Source organism: Dicentrarchus labrax, unplaced genomic scaffold (assembly GCF_905237075.1).
Source record: "Dicentrarchus labrax unplaced genomic scaffold, dlabrax2021, whole genome shotgun sequence".
NCBI classification, from domain to species: Eukaryota; Metazoa; Chordata; class Actinopteri; family Moronidae; genus Dicentrarchus; species Dicentrarchus labrax.
The window spans coordinates 7,468,791-7,486,370 of NW_026136709.1; the positions used below are offsets into that span (position 1 = coordinate 7,468,791).

Here is a 17,580-nt window from a genome sequence, read left to right on the forward strand (position 1 = left end):
ATTAAATACTTTGTGTGTTTTTCTTTGACAATGATACAGGCTCTTTAACTTTCATAAATATTAGTAAGAGCTGTGATTTGTTTGAGTTTTATTTCTAATCATACTTAACAAATCTGCATAGCAGATAAGTCCAGTTACCGTATACCCAAGAGTATGGCGTAAATATCATGAATTAAAATGCTGCAGTGTAAATTATTTACTGGCTAGATATAATTACAGCTTGTACTGCAGACAAAGTTGTGCTGGACTGCTATAATACAACATAAATGAAAACAAGAGATATTTATACTCATTCATACACAGTGACAAAGGTGCTGATTGTTAAGGTCATTTTAATTATACTATGTGCTTGTAAAGTGTCCCTCAAGTGAACCATATACAGTACATGATACATACTCATGCAGTCATTTGTTTAGTCCAAATACACTGAAATGGCAACAACTTACCGGCTGACCGGCCTCACCATCCTCTCCCTTCTCTCCTGATTCTCCATCAGTGCCCTGTACAAAAGAGATGGTTAGATAATGTCCATCCTGTACTATAACTACCATACTGTTACTGTTATGGATTTAACATGATTCATGGTATGAAGGCCTATATGATCTACTGTATATGGGCCTATATGGGGTAAATATTGCTTAAATATTTCATACTTACAGCAACACCTGGCTCTCCAGGAGGGCCAGGGTCTCCAGGGAATCCAACAGGACCCTTTAATAGAAAGAAATGAAATACATGAGTGTAGCAAAAGAAACTGCTGAGCTGCTGCTGAGACATAAGCTCTCTGGATACAGGTATAAAGGACATGGTTAGTAATTCAGACAGTGATTTAGTCCTGGTGTACTGGTTACAACCATTGAAGGCAATTTGATGGACTTAATGATGATGATGCAAATCCACAAGAAAAGGCCTCACTGCATTCCATTACCATGCAGGCATAAAATATAATCTCCCTCAATAAAAAGGCTTTTTAGCTCTTGAATATGTTCTGGGATAAAATTGCCTGCCTCAAGGCTGGTGGGGGACATTTCCTTTAAAGCAGTATCAGTAATTTGAGCCGGTTAGACTGAGTGCTGGAAAACACTCGCAGAATTTCAGAGTATCTGGTGTACTTACAGGGTTGCCCTTTGGACCGTCATCTCCAGGGGGTCCTTTGGCACCAGCAGGTCCAGCAGCTCCAGGGGGGCCAGCCTCTCCTTTCTCTCCTCTCTCGCCTTTAGGTCCCTATAGCGGTTGAAGTTGGAGAAGGCATTCATTACATCAGTACCACAGTGGACATTTTTTCAGAGTCTACATTGAAGTGAATGGGGTCTTAAAACTGACTTGTGGTCAGAGGCTGCTGAGAGAAAATGGATCCACAGCTGATCTCAATGTGTATAACAGAGGACAGCAGCTCTGGTCTTTTCAGGACCATGACCACTTACATATGATGTTACTCTGCCTCTACAGTCCTGATACAAACGGACAACTTACGATAAGATTAAAAGCGTTTCCTAGAAATGATTTTCATATTTGCTTTTACTCCTCTTCACCATCTGTCACTGCAAGAAACTTTGCAACCTTCAGCTTCTGTAGTTCCATTTGTGCAGAGGTAATGGTGCACTCTTCCTGCTTTGTATGATAAAGCATTTTTCCTTTGCAGTGTGAAAGAATTCAGCAGATTCTCTAAATTGTGATTTGGTGGCAAATTTGCTGATGATTTGAATAAGAGATTGCCTTGTTTGTCCCTTTTTGCTGGACTGCATTTGGGTAGTCAGCTTTTACTGTTTCATTCAGTGGAACCAGATGACAAAAAAGGCCTGTAGTAAAATGAGCATTTAGCTATATTAACAATATAAAAACTCCAGTTAAAAACTCCAGCTGAATTCAGTACATGGCTTACAAAATAAAGTAAAATATTTTCTTTAAAGCAGCTATAAGGAACTTTAATTTTGTGTTGATTCTGGCAGCCCCTGTGGACAAAAGCGGTAGTGTTTCCATTGTCTCTTTCCATTGATTTTTTTTTTTGGTGGGGGGGGGGAACTGACCAAATGCGAAAGGGTGGTAGGAATTAAGACATATATAGAAATAGCAAATCTTCTCGCTAATGGTCTTGTTTGTCGCATAGAGGCATAAGTATTAAACTGAACTGTTTCACTCCCTAAAAACAAGTAAAGTGGTGTCTATATACTATATTGTAGTTAATATAGTTCTAATACCATCAGTACACAATGTAACTTTGATTTAAAAATACAAAAAGACAAACTGAAAAGCATTGGGTTGGGCTGTGCTCATGAAGGGGACTTGCTGCACACTGACTTTGGAAATGTCAATGACACCAGCAGTATGATGGGGAACAAGCAGGGGACATTATAAATGCTTGTAATCACGCTCCTTTGCCACTCCCACTGGAGAAAGGCCATCTTTTCAATCTGCTGTTGTACCTCAATAATGATAAATGAGGCAGCAGAGCTAATAGAGCCATCAATGATGGGTGTTAAGGTAAAAGTTGAAAAAAAAAAAAAACCTAATCAAATTGTCATTTATCTCTGTCTGGCAGTACCACAGACAAGCATATGGATATGGTAAATTAACATGCAATCTTTCAAAATCTTTTGAAATTATGTCTGACATTCAGTATAACAAACACTTTGCTAAATACATGGCACTTGCAAAACTTGTAAAGTCCTTCACTACTGTCCACTGTAAGTAACAGGGCAAATCACCACTAAAAGCTAAACTCAGCAAAGTGGGTATCTGGTGTTTTGATGTTGACTTGCTTCATGGTGGCAACAATCATTGTTCTTTAGGGCAGAAGCACCAGGCGTATCCTCCTGGTAATTATGTCTTAAGAGTCTAGGAAGAGACTTAATTTGGCAGGCCATGTGGACATGGGGTGCAAAGCAGAAGAGCCATGCTGAGATGAACTACTAGTCTTAATGTGAGGAGCAATTACTTTCAGTGTGATGAATACATAGTGTCACTCTGAAGAAAAAAACCTTCTCGTTAGATTGGATTTTGTTCTATATTTGCCTAAAGCTATCCATTAAGCCACTGTTTTCCTGTGGATAACCTACAAAAATATGTTGCTGATGTTGCTGATACTGTAATGATCATGCTGTAGCAAAAACACATTTGACTGACCTTAGTCGTGTGTACATTAAAGTCATGTAAAGTAAAGTTTTAAAATGTTTTCAAGTACTAGCCCTGCCAATATTCATGGTAAAGCTGTGTGATTTGTTAAAGACTGAGAAGCTCATGTATGAATGTGTTTATAAGCAAGATGTACTTTACATACAAAAACACACAGTGACATTCAAACATAAGCCATTCCTGCAATCCATATTTAGTGTGACAAACTAGAAAAAGAAAAACAGAGCTCACTTACCCCAGTTCCAGGCTCTCCAGGTTGTCCTGGGTTTCCGGCCTCTCCTTGTTCACCCTGTGGTTAGACAAATGTCAGTGTCTGGACAGATAAACCTTCACCGTCACACATGGAGAGCTTCAGAATTCACACCTTCTCTAACAAAATAGGCCTTACATACTAACACCTAATGATGTTACAAATATCCACAAAAGCCAGACATTTAACTTATCTTAGTCCTCACTGTAGTTGATACAACAGTGTTAAAAGTTACTGTATTCCAAATGGACTCTTAAAGTGTTGGTAGCACTTCATGTTTCATATTGCAGTAATTTTAACAGCCATGGTAAAGCATTAAGTATTTATAGTGCAGCCGTCTGCCAAGTGGCAGTGAAATGGACGAATCTTGTTGGAAGCGTTGTAAAATAGACATTAATAGTGTCAAAGCACTAACTCAGACAAAAAAGCCTGGATATATGAAATGAATAGACTGCAGGTGGTAACAAAGGCAGGCAGCTGGGTGGTCTGGAGTGGGCTGGAAAGGGAGGGTTATAGCAGTATTTCAGTCCCAGTGTCCCACATCACTGTAAGCGGGCAAAACACCCCGGGCCATGTTCTGACTCTTACCTTCTCACCCACAGATCCCATGGGGCCGACTCCGCCTGGAGGGCCTTGTGGACCCTGCAGTAGGAAATACAGAAAGAGGTGAGTCATCGTCCATCCCCTTGGGAGAGGAGGCTCGATGATATCCAGGCATTGCGACTCAAGATGAAATCAACTTTATGTCAGAGTTTAACATGGAACAAATCCTTTTTAATAAAACAGTAATATAATATGCAGGTTAAATAATTTTGCGTATACATATTGTTGTCAATTAGCCATACATACATCAGCTCCACTCGGACCCTGAGGACCTCTGGGACCAGGAGGACCAGGAGGGCCCTGCAGAAAAGAAATACAGTGTTGTTAAAGTGTTTAAAATGATTATAAGTGTGCTTAAAAGAAACAGTTGTGTCTCTTACCATAGGGCCAACATCACCATTCTCTCCCTTCTCACCAGGAGGTCCAGGAAGCCCCTGAAGATGACAAAAATGAATAAACAATTATGTTATTGAAGAAGAAAATAATCATGTTACAAGCACAAGGTGCTGTTGCACAAATAAGCTATGGTGTTCTTAATAATAAAAATTTGTTTGCGCTGTTAACTGTATTCACAACAGCTGTTCCTGCTTGAGATTTAATTTGACATTTGATTTGACTGCTGGAATACATTGTAGTGATGCACTGAAATATTAAATATATCTGTGGGCCAGAACATGCATAAATTATTCACTTGAAACCACGTTTTAACTGCAGTCTAGTCCTATTATCTGTTCAATGAAATATTCAATGAATATATGCTGAGCAAGGTCAAGAACAAGTCAACTACGAGATGGACCTTCAAAAAATAGACAACCTTGTGCAGACAAACTTAAAAACAGTACTAAACTGAAGAGAGCACTAACAAAATCAAAAGCAGTGCAAGTCAGTGATGACAAAGTCATTTCAGTTATAAAAGTTATACAGCATTGAGCAAAAGGGGTTAGATATGAGAATGAGTAAATAATTAAAATAATTGAGAATGCCTTTGTAGGGTTAAAGAAATGACTCAAAAATAGAATTCAAACAGCAATCCCTATGAAAGTCTGCCAGTCTGATCTCCTCAGGCCTTGGATGAGGACTTCAGGTTGTGACCGGGCATGTATGCCATGTATTAAAGGGCCTAATTTAGCTAGACTTTCTCAAATAGCTGTTAGTGAAGAACTCAGTGATGTTTCATCTCCACACTTGAGTATGAACACAAAAGGGTAAACCCTTTATAGATACTCAGGTGAAGGTAAGATGATTTCATTCTACAATTCTGTCCTTGGCTCCGCAAACATGTAAGACAATTTGATTCTTTTCTCTTTGCTTTCACTTTTGTAGTCAGTTACTTGTTCATCTTGACTCAAAAGGTGCAGGCATAGATCCAGCTCACTCATGCATGTTAAACGAGTAGCGTGGTCAAGACCCCATGTGTGCATTTGATCCCTGACATTCTGTGGGTAATTGCTGTGATTAAATTGCTATACCCTGCTTTGCCTTCTGTGTGTGCCTGTTCTCGATTCAGAGGCAGTTTGTCATCAGTGTAAGGTTGCAGGGAGAAGATCAAAGAGTTGCTTCTTCGACATGTGCTTACATCAACCTCAAATACTCACAACCGGGGCCGGGAAAAAAAAAACAATTCTTTGCTGACTGTCGTAAGTTTGTGTATGTGTGCATTGCCCTACATCGAAGCGTGTGTGTTCATGCCTGTTTTTTCCATGGGTGCTAAAAAGTGTGTGTGTAGCTGTATGCTGATTCCTGCCGTGCTGAGAAATCTCATCTGTGTAAAGGTCTCCTCTAGTCTCAGATCGTTAGCGGTGCTACTAATTATGCAGCGCGGTAAATGTGCTCGATGAGGAACTGACTATCGGAGCAGGTCAGTCCATGCAATTAATGGAATCACAATGGGAAGTGAATTACTCCCAATTAAAAGTCCATTGAATACAATTCTGCAGAGATGGGATAGCACCTTGGAACGATGAGTGGTAGTCTATGTAATTTCATCAAGACAATGACCCCAATCTCTGCAGTAAACTCTTAACGTCTTTATCTTAAGAAGTTGACTACTAATAAAACAGATAATTACTAACAAATGGGCTACTACTGAGGGGAAAGTCCTACCTCGTTAGATTATTATCACAGTTGTACAAAACATCATTAAGCCTAGATGTTGTGTAGATTGGTTTGTGTGTACATTTCTTGCATCAAGCTGATCTACCTTTTAAATTACCCTAATATTTTCAGTCTGGATTAAACTATGTCCTGGATGGTTAGAGTCTAGTTTACACACCTACATTATATTCATATAAAAAAGCAAAATGTAGCACTGATGATAATGCCTATTTCGTAAGCATTATACACACTGATAATCGTTACTGGCCCTCCTTAACCCAGATAGTGATGGGGTAAGGATGTTACTAGTAAATTAAGGTTAGAGGTGTAATTATTGCAGGTCACAGCTCGGTCAACATACAATACACATCACAGATTAAATTAAAGCAGAGTATACTGCACAGCCAGCCGTGTAAGTGTGTGAGTCTGTGTGTCTGCCTTTGTTTGCACTGTAGCATGGTGTGGGATGAATGTCACACAGTGTCGTGGTCCCACACAGTTAAGAGAGGTAATTGAATGATCCTTGAATGATTCTTACGTATGACATCACTAGACATCGTTATTGCTATTACCGGCAGAATGAGGGTTGAAAAATAGAAATCATTTCACTTTATTGCAGACTTCTAGTCCATAGAAATAGTCCATTGAAAAAAAAGATGTATAAGATAAAATACAGTGTTTAAAAGAAACATTTATACATATAGGTTATACCTACCCAGTAGTTCTAAAAATAAATCATTAAAAGTTGGATTGCCGATTCTTTTATATTCAGTTTATTGTAGTCCTCTGTATTGAACTCATTGTATTTTTCTTCTTTCCGCCCTTTGTGCATGCTTAATAAGCCTTTCCTTGCCTAGCAACATGTGATTATTGTACAGTATGGTATTGCCATCAACAGGAAATGTCTTTTTCTACATTATCTTTATGAAGCCAGCACTGTGGTTTATGAAGGAATGGAATATACCACAATTATGAGTTTCTTCTAATCCAGTGTGACAGCTACAGGACATTACAATTGCTATCACAGTGGAAGCAAGCCTGAGTCACAGGGGTGGGACAGTTGGTGTGTAATGTGAATAGACGAGGTTGTGTAGGCAGGATTAGCCTTTGTTCTGGCTTCCATTTTTCATTCATTTGCACGTATAAGCAGTGCTGCCTCACCGTACATGTGTCCTTACATTATATGCCTTTAGTAAATTCATTATTAACAATGTTTATTGACTCGAGGTCTCAATGTATTATTATAATATAATTAACTATGTTGCACTACTGCAAAATGTATAAAAGATGACCTCTTTACCATTGGCAATCATAGCTTGTTTTGTATAGTGTAGAGTAGTGAGTCGCAAGAGTTATCCTGGACAACTGTTTACATTACACAAACATGAATGCTATAATATTCAGACACCATAGGGCTCATTGTATAGGACTATTGTAAGTTACTGTATTTGTAGCATGCGCATGCACATATTTGTACGTGTGAATAGTACTAACCTGTAGACCTATGGGACCAGGGGGTCCAGGGAAACCTCTAGAACCTTCATCTCCCTTCTGTCCAAACATACCCTGCTGACCTCTGGGACCAGGCTCTCCATCAGCTCCCTGAGAAAAAAAACATACTTTCACTGTTTGTTTGTGTTATTTGTTTGTGGGGATCAACTAATACTCTTCTACCACTCTTCCTGGGGTCCATATTCAAATAAAATAAATATACTCAACAATGTTTGCGCTTACATTTCACATTTCATACAGTAAACAATAAAGTTACATCGAAACCACACATACATAAAACATTTTCTCTCAAGTTTAATATTTTTACCGAAAGCATATTTGTGTTATACTTGTTAAACATTATGCATACATTAGGCATACACTGTTATGGTCATTGAAATGTTCATAGAAATGTGTGTATTGTTTACTGATATAACACAGAGAAGATTCTATTTGAAAGCTGAAGGTTTTCAACTTGCTGATTTTAAACACTTAGTGTCTGGTACTGCAAATCTTTATGATGAAAAATAATCTGGCTCATTGAAAATGAAGTGTTTTAGGATACTTGCAGATTAAAACTCTGTAACTATTTATAACTATTCAGAAATACTATACCCTGATTTACCTTACATGCATCTTCCTGTCCGCCCTTCTGTTCTGGTTTATGATACAACAGTATAAACATCACACATTCACACATGGTCCATTACATAAGTTTCATCTATGCTTTTTAGGACAGTTACACTTACAGCAGGACCTGGGGCACCTATGGGACCTTGGAGACCAGCTGGTCCAGGAGGACCCTGAACACAAAGAAGAAGTTGTTATTTGTAAGTAAAATGCAGCTCACTCTTTTGTGATAATGGTGCTAGTGCTTGGTTCTGTCAGTAGGAATCCTTTAAGAAAACATCACCAACTCTTTAATTATTGTGCAAAGTGGATGTAAATGTGTGTGTGTGTGCAAGGAATGAATGGACTTTGCTTCCTATAACACACCTGTTCTCCCTTGTCCGCTTTGCTTCCTTTCTGACCGGGCTCTCCCACCTCTCCCTGGGAAAGAGAAACACACACAAACACAGTCAACCATTTCAGCCCAACTTAGCTTCTTCCCTAAATATTAATAGCTTATGAAAATCAATAAAAACTCTCAGCTCAACACAAACAACCATTAGCTGCAGTTATAATCTTGACACAGCACTGTATGGATAAACAGAGAGAGAGATATGTCCATTTTTTAATGTCTAGTTCATTGCAGAGTAAACCTCTGCAGTGACATATGTTTGGCAGCTCAATGGAATGCCTGATAGAAACCGGGCACAATAATTGCAGGAGATGAAACAAGCAACATTATTTCACTTTTACATCTCCTCTAATTGCGTTTGCCGGTTATGAAGATGGATAGGCAACAGTGAGGAAAAGAGGGAGACATATTTTCGATGCAGATGGCCTGAGTGTGAAAATGGGGATGAAGATTGATTGGCAATCTGGTTCAGCCTCAAAATGTATCCTAGTTTGGGAATGGAGAAGGAGTTGTAACTGGGCCAACAGGATGGTTCACTGACCTTGTCACCGTCCTCTCCAGGGGGACCTTGAGGTCCAGCAGGCCCGGGCAGACCAACAGGACCCTGGACACCATCACGGCCAGCAGGACCTTGAGGCCCTTTCTCACCCTAGAAGAACAAAGACAGTTGTTCGTTCAAATATATCAAAATATTCAAATATCAATATACAAAAACACACACAAGATGGATCAAAAACAAAATAAAAATACATTAAAAAGGAATATAAAAAAGTCTCCTACAGCTTGTAATTACATCCCACCATACAGTCAACATATAGTGAGGCATGCAGGGCTTTCATCCTGCTCCTAGAAGAGGAGTGTCTGTATGTTTAAGATAATGAATTATGGTAAAATAAAAGATAAATTAAGAATCCATTACTTTTATAGCTCTAGTTTTTAAAAATAGATTTATAGATTCACAGAATAGTATTAAATAATTACATGAATACAATAAAAAAAATTTTCTATAGATCTACACGCAGAGTTCTTTTAAACATTAACCAATACTTGGTCTATTTACATTTTTCCTTGATAATGCTATTATCCATTTTGCCTGTAAAGATTAGCTCTTTCTTCTTTATATTGTGTTAGTTTGGATATCAACTTAATAAGAACAGTTTGGCTTATATAGTTAATTGCATTGATAAAAAAGACATTTGTTTTAACTAAACAGAAAGATTTTGTGTCGCCACTGAAGGAAAGAAGAAAATATTTACAGGTGCTCCCTTCTCTCCAGCAGGACCTGGGGGACCCTGAGGGCCAGGTCTACCAGACAGGCCAATTGGACCAGCTGCACCAGCAGGACCTCTCTCACCAGGAGATCCCTGTGAGTGTGAGAAAGAGAGAGAGATGATGAGTGAAAAATAAAAGGCAGAAGCCATGTTTTGTTTATTCCGGAGAGAAGTACACATATAGTTTTGGCAGCCTGTCCATAAATATAACCTGAGTATGCTGAACAATAACCCCTGATATTAAGACATCTACAAAGCAAGATCCAACTGAGTTCCACTGCTAATAAAATGAACACACACAAACACATCTACATACACAACCCCCCTTTCGAGAGGAAAACTGGAGCAACACACAGCAGCAGGTGGCTTTTAAGTTCTAATAAAGCATTGCTGCTCCTTGAAAGCAGTCAGCATTATCTGCAGTCAGGGAGCTGACGTCTTGGTGGCTCTCTAAGCCCTGAGCATCTCATTCCTGCTGCTGAAAATGCATTTCTGAATGAAAGACACTGCTGCTGTGTACCAGTAGTCAGATACAGGAACTCAGTGTTTACCTAAATCCATAAAACATGATTGTGAATGACATTTTATCTCTGCTGCACTGAATTAACAGTCTTTGTACCTGCATGCACATTTACTTCATGTTGTCAGGAATACATGGTCTTACCAGAAAACTGTCAAAATACAGCCCAGATACAAATTAAGACTGTTCAATGTTCTGTGAAATCAAAACCTAAAACCTAAATATTAAAGCTGTGTTGTTGGTGTGTCACACTGCCATGCCTAAAACAGTCTCGAGTTTTTAATGATTTATCAGTTTCCCATTATAATTGATAGAGGCTTTACTATCCTGGTAACAATAAAAATCCTGGAGGAAAGAATATAGTAATGTTTTCTACTCATGTAAAGTAAGTGACACTTAAATGTACATGAGGCTCCTCTGACATGTTCATTATCATCTCTGCAAAAAAAATTAAAACAGTTCTTGTTGGTAAACATCGTCTGAATGCACTCATGGAGGAGAGTGAGGGAGGCAAGAAAATATGATGTCTCAATTATCCCACATCTTGAACACAGATATTTTTAGCCCTATCCTTCAATTTTACAGGGTTTCTAAGGTTAGTGTTTGGACATACAGTCTACAATATGCATGCATGCTAATGTGTTACATTTGTAATAGGAAGTTATGATATGATAATATATCTATTTCTTCCCTGGGACTGTAATTACTGTAATTACTATATATAACATGTTTATCAACATGTTAACGCTTACGTAAGTACTGAACACTGGACAGTCAAGTATCTCCAGGGCAGAACATTACATTAAACATTAAAAGAAGTGTAACATTTGAAACTTTAATAATGTATATATACATGTCTAGATACAATTATCCTATTAAATGATTTAACATGTTTTTCCTCAGAAATGTTTAAGTTTTTAGCAGCTAGTATCTTGTGATTTTATTGCTTTAATACATAAGAAAAACCTAAAATTCATGATTAGGAACAAGACAAAAACACTATTGTGACAGCAGCAGCTCATCACATCATGGTAACCTTCCCACTGATTCTCATGAAGAAGCTCCAGAGTCTCTGTGACAGTCTAAGAAGAATGTAAGAAGAACTTAACATGAGTAAAGTGACGCATTGCAACCTTTGGGACAGATGAGGGATGTGTAGAGCAGTGCTCAGGGTGCCTAGACACTGTGACTCACCATATGGATGCTTGCCTGGCTGTGTGGTTTTGTTGTGTGTGTTTGTTTGTTTGGGTCGGTCTCTGTGTGCCAGGAGGCAATGGAGCAAACAGTCTTGATACCCAGCTACTCTAGCGCTTGATCGCTCCTGTGACAAATCGCTGTGTGCAGTGGGTCGAGATTAAATTTGGTGACACTTTCGCGGAAAAATGTATAAATAAATCACTGATGACGTGGCCATGATAGCTTAATGAGTTTATACGTATTACACATGTACTTTTGAATTAATTTACTATGATTGACTTTTCTCATGTCTGCCGTTAATAGCACTGTGACTGCAGTTCAACAGTTCTTTTTTTCTTCTTTTTTTTCAGAAAACCTAGGCTCTCCTTTCTCTGTAGCTACTGTTGTGATGTCCTTGAGCAAAGGCTATACACACTGGACATCACTAGAATGTGTGAGTGTATAAATTTATGAATGTGCAGCACTGCGCAGCTGAAGAGGAGCATACTGCTCATCAAACCTTACCTGGGGCAATAAAAGTAAAAAAATAAAAAATCTCTCTCATAAGTTTGAGTGCATTGCTGAATACTTCCTCCCTCCCTGGTGGTGAGGTCAAAGGTAGGCAAGCATAAAGCTGGCCTAGCATTTAGCCAAGGTAAATAGAAGGCATTTTCAAAGCTTTTCCTGTCCAAATGATGTAAACTGCCCTCTGGTGCTTGGAATATGCAGGCCTTACTGAAACATGAAATATACTATCAATAACACAAATATAAAATGTTATAAAAAACCCAATACAGAGAGGAAAGAAAACATTTTTAAGTGAACTTTCCAATGGTACTTTCATCTCAGGTAACAGTATACTTACAACAGGACCAGGTGGACCTTGGGGCCCCTCTCCTCCCTTCAGACCTGCTGGGCCCTGAGAGAAGAAGAAGGAAAAACACATGATGACTTTCTTGACAAAGCAGTCAAACCCTGTGTGGCTTTAAATAAACCTGTACATTCACTCCGCATCCCTGCATTTCAACACCTCCATCATCAGATGCCAATCCAGCCTGGATGGCCTGCCTTCGTTTAATGGTTTGTCACTTCAGGCAGACACCAATAGAAATGTGCTTTGAGTGCATTCAAGCTCACAGCACCGCTCCAAGAAATATCATTGCTATTGACATTTTTGTCCTGGTAGACCACCAGCATGAATCCAAGGCCAAAAATACAGTACGCAATAAAAAACATCCATTATAAGTATCTCAGTAACTTATGGCACATCTACCATAGATATCATTCAGTTCATAAATGTGTACTGTACTGAGAGTGGTGGGATTTGTTTTGCACATATATGGATATATTAGTCATATGTACACATGAGTACATGTGTATGTACATGTGGGTGCATGCAATCTTCATTCTACACATGCAATTTTGCACATGCAGAGTTGTGTATAATATTTCAAATATTTCAGGTGTGCTTTCTCGTATGTTTGTCAATGCCGAAAATGTACGTGTGTGTGTGTGTGTGTGTGTGTGTGTGTGTGTGTGTGTGTGTGTGTGTGTGTGTGTGTGTGTGTGCAGCTCCCTAGTGGGCTACAAAAGAGCACATGGCAGTATGGGTAATGAGTCTCTGCAGGCTCTGGCTGTGTGCTGGAGTAAATTACAATGGCAGAAAACAATCAGTGGTGCTGCTGGCCTGCAGAGTCTGACTGACCTTGAGGATGCAGGCAGCAAAACGCTTCTTTCCCCCACAGTATATCAATTCCCAGCCACCACAGTCTAATTGCCAACATTTCCCACTTAATAATTTATTGAGTAAATAATGCATATAGAGACAAACAAATAACTTTTCTGCCCCCCTACAAAATACTGGCACTGAAATATGAAAACAGCAAACAAAGTCCTTGAGTTAAACCAGGGGAAGATCTCACAAATGGATCCCTAACCAACAATTCCCGACTACTATAATAGAGGCCCATGATGCATTGCGGCGGTTAAAACAGTGGTGTCAGTGGCGGCGGAGCGATGCAACGGCACGCCTGTTCATTTGTAACATGTCGCTTTGGATTTCCTCTGCACTGGATTGATTGCTAGGAGTGAATTCCAGGGCTGGTGTCTCTAATGAAATGAATAGCTCTAGATAGACGCTGGTTCATTTGTTATGTAGCAATGTTCTGTCACTTTCTACTAGCAAACACATGTAAAGAGAAGCTATGATGAATAGGTGCAGGTGGAGCTGAGCTCTTACCGTGGCGCCAGGTAGACCTCTTTCTCCGGGGAAGCCTCGAAGGCCAGGGGGGCCGTCTTTGCCGGTGGATCCTTGTGGTCCAGGGTCTCCCTATACACACAATCCAAAATGTTTGTGTTAGAATGATTGTAATATGTTGCATCAATACAACATAGTAATAATTATAACAAACATTTTTCAAGTAATTTATTTCTGACCGTGCTTTGCACCATGATTGATTGTAATCAAAGTGCATGAAAAGTGTTTATTGTTGACGGACAAGGAACATTTCTTTTCTGCTGGGGGACACTCAGAAAAGCCAGACTACATCTTTCAAGAAAACATATTTCAAAAACCAACTAACTCTGACCAGATACATTTTAGACGGAGTGTACAGATGAGAGACTTGTCTCCTAAATTGCCAAACGTGATGAAAAACTATTTAAACTAAGTGTTAGAATGTAGAAAATGAAGCATGATGCTGCATGGCCTATTGCTCACCTCAGATTTATTGTGAATTTGGTTATACTGTACAAGAAATCTGAAAGTCTTTCTAAAGAAAGTTATTGTGTATTTTTTAAATTAGAAGCAAAGATTAATACTTATGAGACTACATATGAGACTGCTATCATTGGTGAATGACTGGTCACCAAAATTAAAATTACACAGAAATACTTTACATAGAAAAGCACAAAATAAATGTAAGTCTCAGTGTGGCCTTTCTCCTTATACTGTGACAGTTGAAAGGGCCTTTAGCCTTCAGTCATGGCTGCAGCAGCAGTGATGTTTTTTAGTAAAACAGACTCAGAACAGTCACTTTATGATTTTAGATGACTTTCTTTTTTTAAACTGAGTTATCCACATACACAGCTTCTAATGGAAGTATTGCTCAGGAAGTGTTAAATTGGTGTTGACATGGTGTCGGTATCAGTTTGAGAATGCAAAGCACATGACTGCTAAATCTTGTATTTGAGAACTGCACTGCACTCAGACAAAACCTTGTAAATTAGAACTTAAGAAGTGGCCATCCTACTTAGAAGATGCTAAACAACTTCTTCCACTGAGCCCTCGAGTGAAATATGTACATGCGGTTATGTTTCTGCATGTATGTGTTAAACTGCTGCAGCTGAGCAAAAGATAACTCTGAATTTCTACAAAAAGTGAATACAGATTGAAAAGCATATGACACGCAAATCTAGTGTATACTAATGGGTTTGTACATCCCGCCAGGAACAGAAGTGTACTTGTTTTGTAGCTGACATCCATCTTAATGGGCCATTAGCTGCAATTGGTTTGAAGCATGTATGTTTTCTGTGGATTCATTAACACTGTCACCACACAGCCACAACATAAATAACAGATTTCAGTCTTTTAAACTCAATATGATTTAGATACAGAATTCTTGTTGAAAAGGTTACATAATACAAATAATACAAAATGTACTGCTTAAAATCTAAAAGCTGAAAGGTTTAGAAAATCAGGGGTGACTCCACTAAACACCAAAAACACGACTCCTGACTGAAATGAGTAGGCAGAGCACTACAAGGGAGGACAATCAAAAATGTGCAAGCAAAATTTTGTTTATCTTCTACAACTGTTTGCATGCTCTCCCTCCTCAATAACCCTCACCTTAGACACTGAACTAACTCTAAAAGTTCCTTTGTCCCTTATTTAGAAGAAAGGAATAGTGCCAATGGTTGCAGGGCAACTTCATTTACTTCCTGGTTGATTTTGTACACCACATCTCTAAAACAAGGACATTTGACTTCAGAAAAAGTTACTTCTGGCTTTGTTCTCTTTTCTTTTGTATTGGCAGGCTGACTTTATCTGCAAACAGGGAGGAACAGAAGAGAGGGCTTGAGAGGTATAAGAGGATTTGGACGCTGCTGCCAAGACCTCCAAAAAGTGTCCCTGGCATACTGATGCACAGGCCTGGGAGGGGTGGGGATGAAAGTGGGGCTGTGAATAGCTGAGGGTTTGGAGTTAGCCGACGGACTTGATTAAACTGTCTGCTTGGGGAAGACAGGAAGAAAATGAAAGGAGAAGCCATGGGGGTGTGAGGGAGAGGATGAGGAGCAGCGGATGCTGAGTGGTCCTGGGAGTAAGGGGGTTTGTTTGGAGCAGCCCATACTTCTACAAAATGGCTACTGTCTGCTCCTAATGGGCACTCAATTGCCAGCCAGGAAAGGCCAGGGAGGGAATGTAGCTAGATGCTCACCAAATCTCAGCTACTGTATCTTCAGCAGTCACTGGCCAGAGTATGGTATAGCACAGAGAGTAATGGCAAGACTTTGGCGTTTGCTGTGTTTCTAGGTGAATTTATTGCTATAGATTTATTTCAGCTTTTTCAGTTTTATTTAAGCAATCCAGTAGTCTATTGAGCATTGCATGCCCTCCAGAAATATAACTGCTTGTGAATGCAGCTGGTTTACTCTGCAAAATCAAATTAGTTCAATTTGCAGCCCACCTCCATACTGCTGATCTCTCTATCAACCTCCCTGGCTTCCTCTCTTCAGTGTAACTAACACAAATCTAATACAGCCCACGAGAAAAGCCGAGCTTTTTTGTTTTGAACACAGTACTATGTATAACTGTTACCCAACATAGAAGAGAACGGGAGCAATGGGGCCATTTTTGGCAGATTGTGCTACCATATAAAAACAAATTATTTGAGCAGTGTAATGGGTATACTTTTGGAATACTTTCTTCCCGTCAGTACAGTATACAGGACACATACCTTTGCTCCCTCCTTGCCAGCAGCACCTGGAAGACCCTGCTCTCCGGGTGGGCCAGGGGGCCCAGGGTGGCCTCTCTCACCAACGGGGCCAGTCTCTCCAGTTGGACCCTAAGATATCATTACATGGTTAGATATTATTTGCAGTTGAAGATAGCAATGACATACAATATGGCCAATACAGTTATACATTATGTCATACAGTTATTGAAGGCCTCTCAGTAATAATGTACACCAATACTTGAAAGCCCACTTGTCAGTAGGTGTCCAAAATCCAAATAAATGAACTATCTAACTCCAAAATTAGAGCTATTAAGAAAGGGCTCAGGAATGGCCCCCTGCACGATTATCTTTTAGTTACCTACATTATTTTTTGTCTAATAAGATACTAATTATTGAGGATGGTGGTCCAATGTTTGCTTTACATATACATATATTTAGAATCTTAGCGTTGCCCTAAACAGCTGTTACTGTTGCTATTTTAGGTTGATTACAAAAACCTCAGATAGCTATCTTACTGCTGCTCTATTTCCTTTTATTTAGGGGAGTTATGAGGCCCTCAAGATGTCATATTAAAAAATGTGTGCTTTAATAATAAGTTTATTCTTTAATAATACATTGATCTTACCTGGGGCCCGACAACACCTCCTGGACCTGGTGGACCAGTTTTTCCTTGGAAACCCTGAAAAAGGATTACACAGCCTTATTTACACAGTTTATAATAACAATGGAAACAAACATCTTATCTATTAAAACCCAAGTAAAGAAACAATATTGATTCCACTTGAATTAGTTTCAGCTGATAAGCAGGGATTTAGGATATGGCTTGGTATTTTCTTGATACAGGAACAAGGGGTTTTCAGGTTGTACTTAAAATCAGGGATATGACTATTACATGCCAGTGCTGGCAAGTACATAACTGTAGGCAAATGTGCAATTTCTTGTTATGTTGTATACATTTATCTCTTTATTAAGAAGACGTTGAGACTGCATGATAAGACTATGTGGGTTTTAGCCTGTACTAAAAGTAGGCACAAAGGTGAAATAGAAAGAGATGACATCCAACAGAG

At 39.1% G+C, this 17,580-nt stretch overlaps 1 protein-coding gene across 9 annotated transcripts in view; it reads right to left on the reverse strand.

The window, feature by feature from the left end:
• col11a1a (collagen, type XI, alpha 1a) overlaps positions 1 to 17,580 on the reverse strand; it is an 81,702-nt gene that overhangs the window by 13,552 nt on the left and 50,570 nt on the right. For 8 of the 9 annotated variants that reach the window (XM_051410667.1, XM_051410670.1, XM_051410668.1 and 5 more), the window contains 16 exons: positions 17,139 to 17,192; positions 16,514 to 16,621; positions 13,798 to 13,887; positions 12,424 to 12,477; positions 9,848 to 9,955; positions 9,133 to 9,240; positions 8,567 to 8,620; positions 8,320 to 8,373; positions 7,574 to 7,681; positions 4,366 to 4,419; positions 4,232 to 4,285; positions 3,971 to 4,024; positions 3,368 to 3,421; positions 1,117 to 1,224; positions 658 to 711; positions 447 to 500 (listed from right to left, as the gene is read on the reverse strand). In XM_051410667.1, coding sequence (XP_051266627.1) covers positions 447 to 500; positions 658 to 711; positions 1,117 to 1,224; positions 3,368 to 3,421; positions 3,971 to 4,024; positions 4,232 to 4,285; positions 4,366 to 4,419; positions 7,574 to 7,681; positions 8,320 to 8,373; positions 8,567 to 8,620; positions 9,133 to 9,240; positions 9,848 to 9,955; positions 12,424 to 12,477; positions 13,798 to 13,887; positions 16,514 to 16,621; positions 17,139 to 17,192 — 1,170 coding nt within the window. The remainder of the gene's footprint in view (positions 1 to 446; positions 501 to 657; positions 712 to 1,116; positions 1,225 to 3,367; positions 3,422 to 3,970; positions 4,025 to 4,231; positions 4,286 to 4,365; positions 4,420 to 7,573; positions 7,682 to 8,319; positions 8,374 to 8,566; positions 8,621 to 9,132; positions 9,241 to 9,847; positions 9,956 to 12,423; positions 12,478 to 13,797; positions 13,888 to 16,513; positions 16,622 to 17,138; positions 17,193 to 17,580) is intronic. The other variant, XM_051410675.1, reaches the window with a different exon arrangement.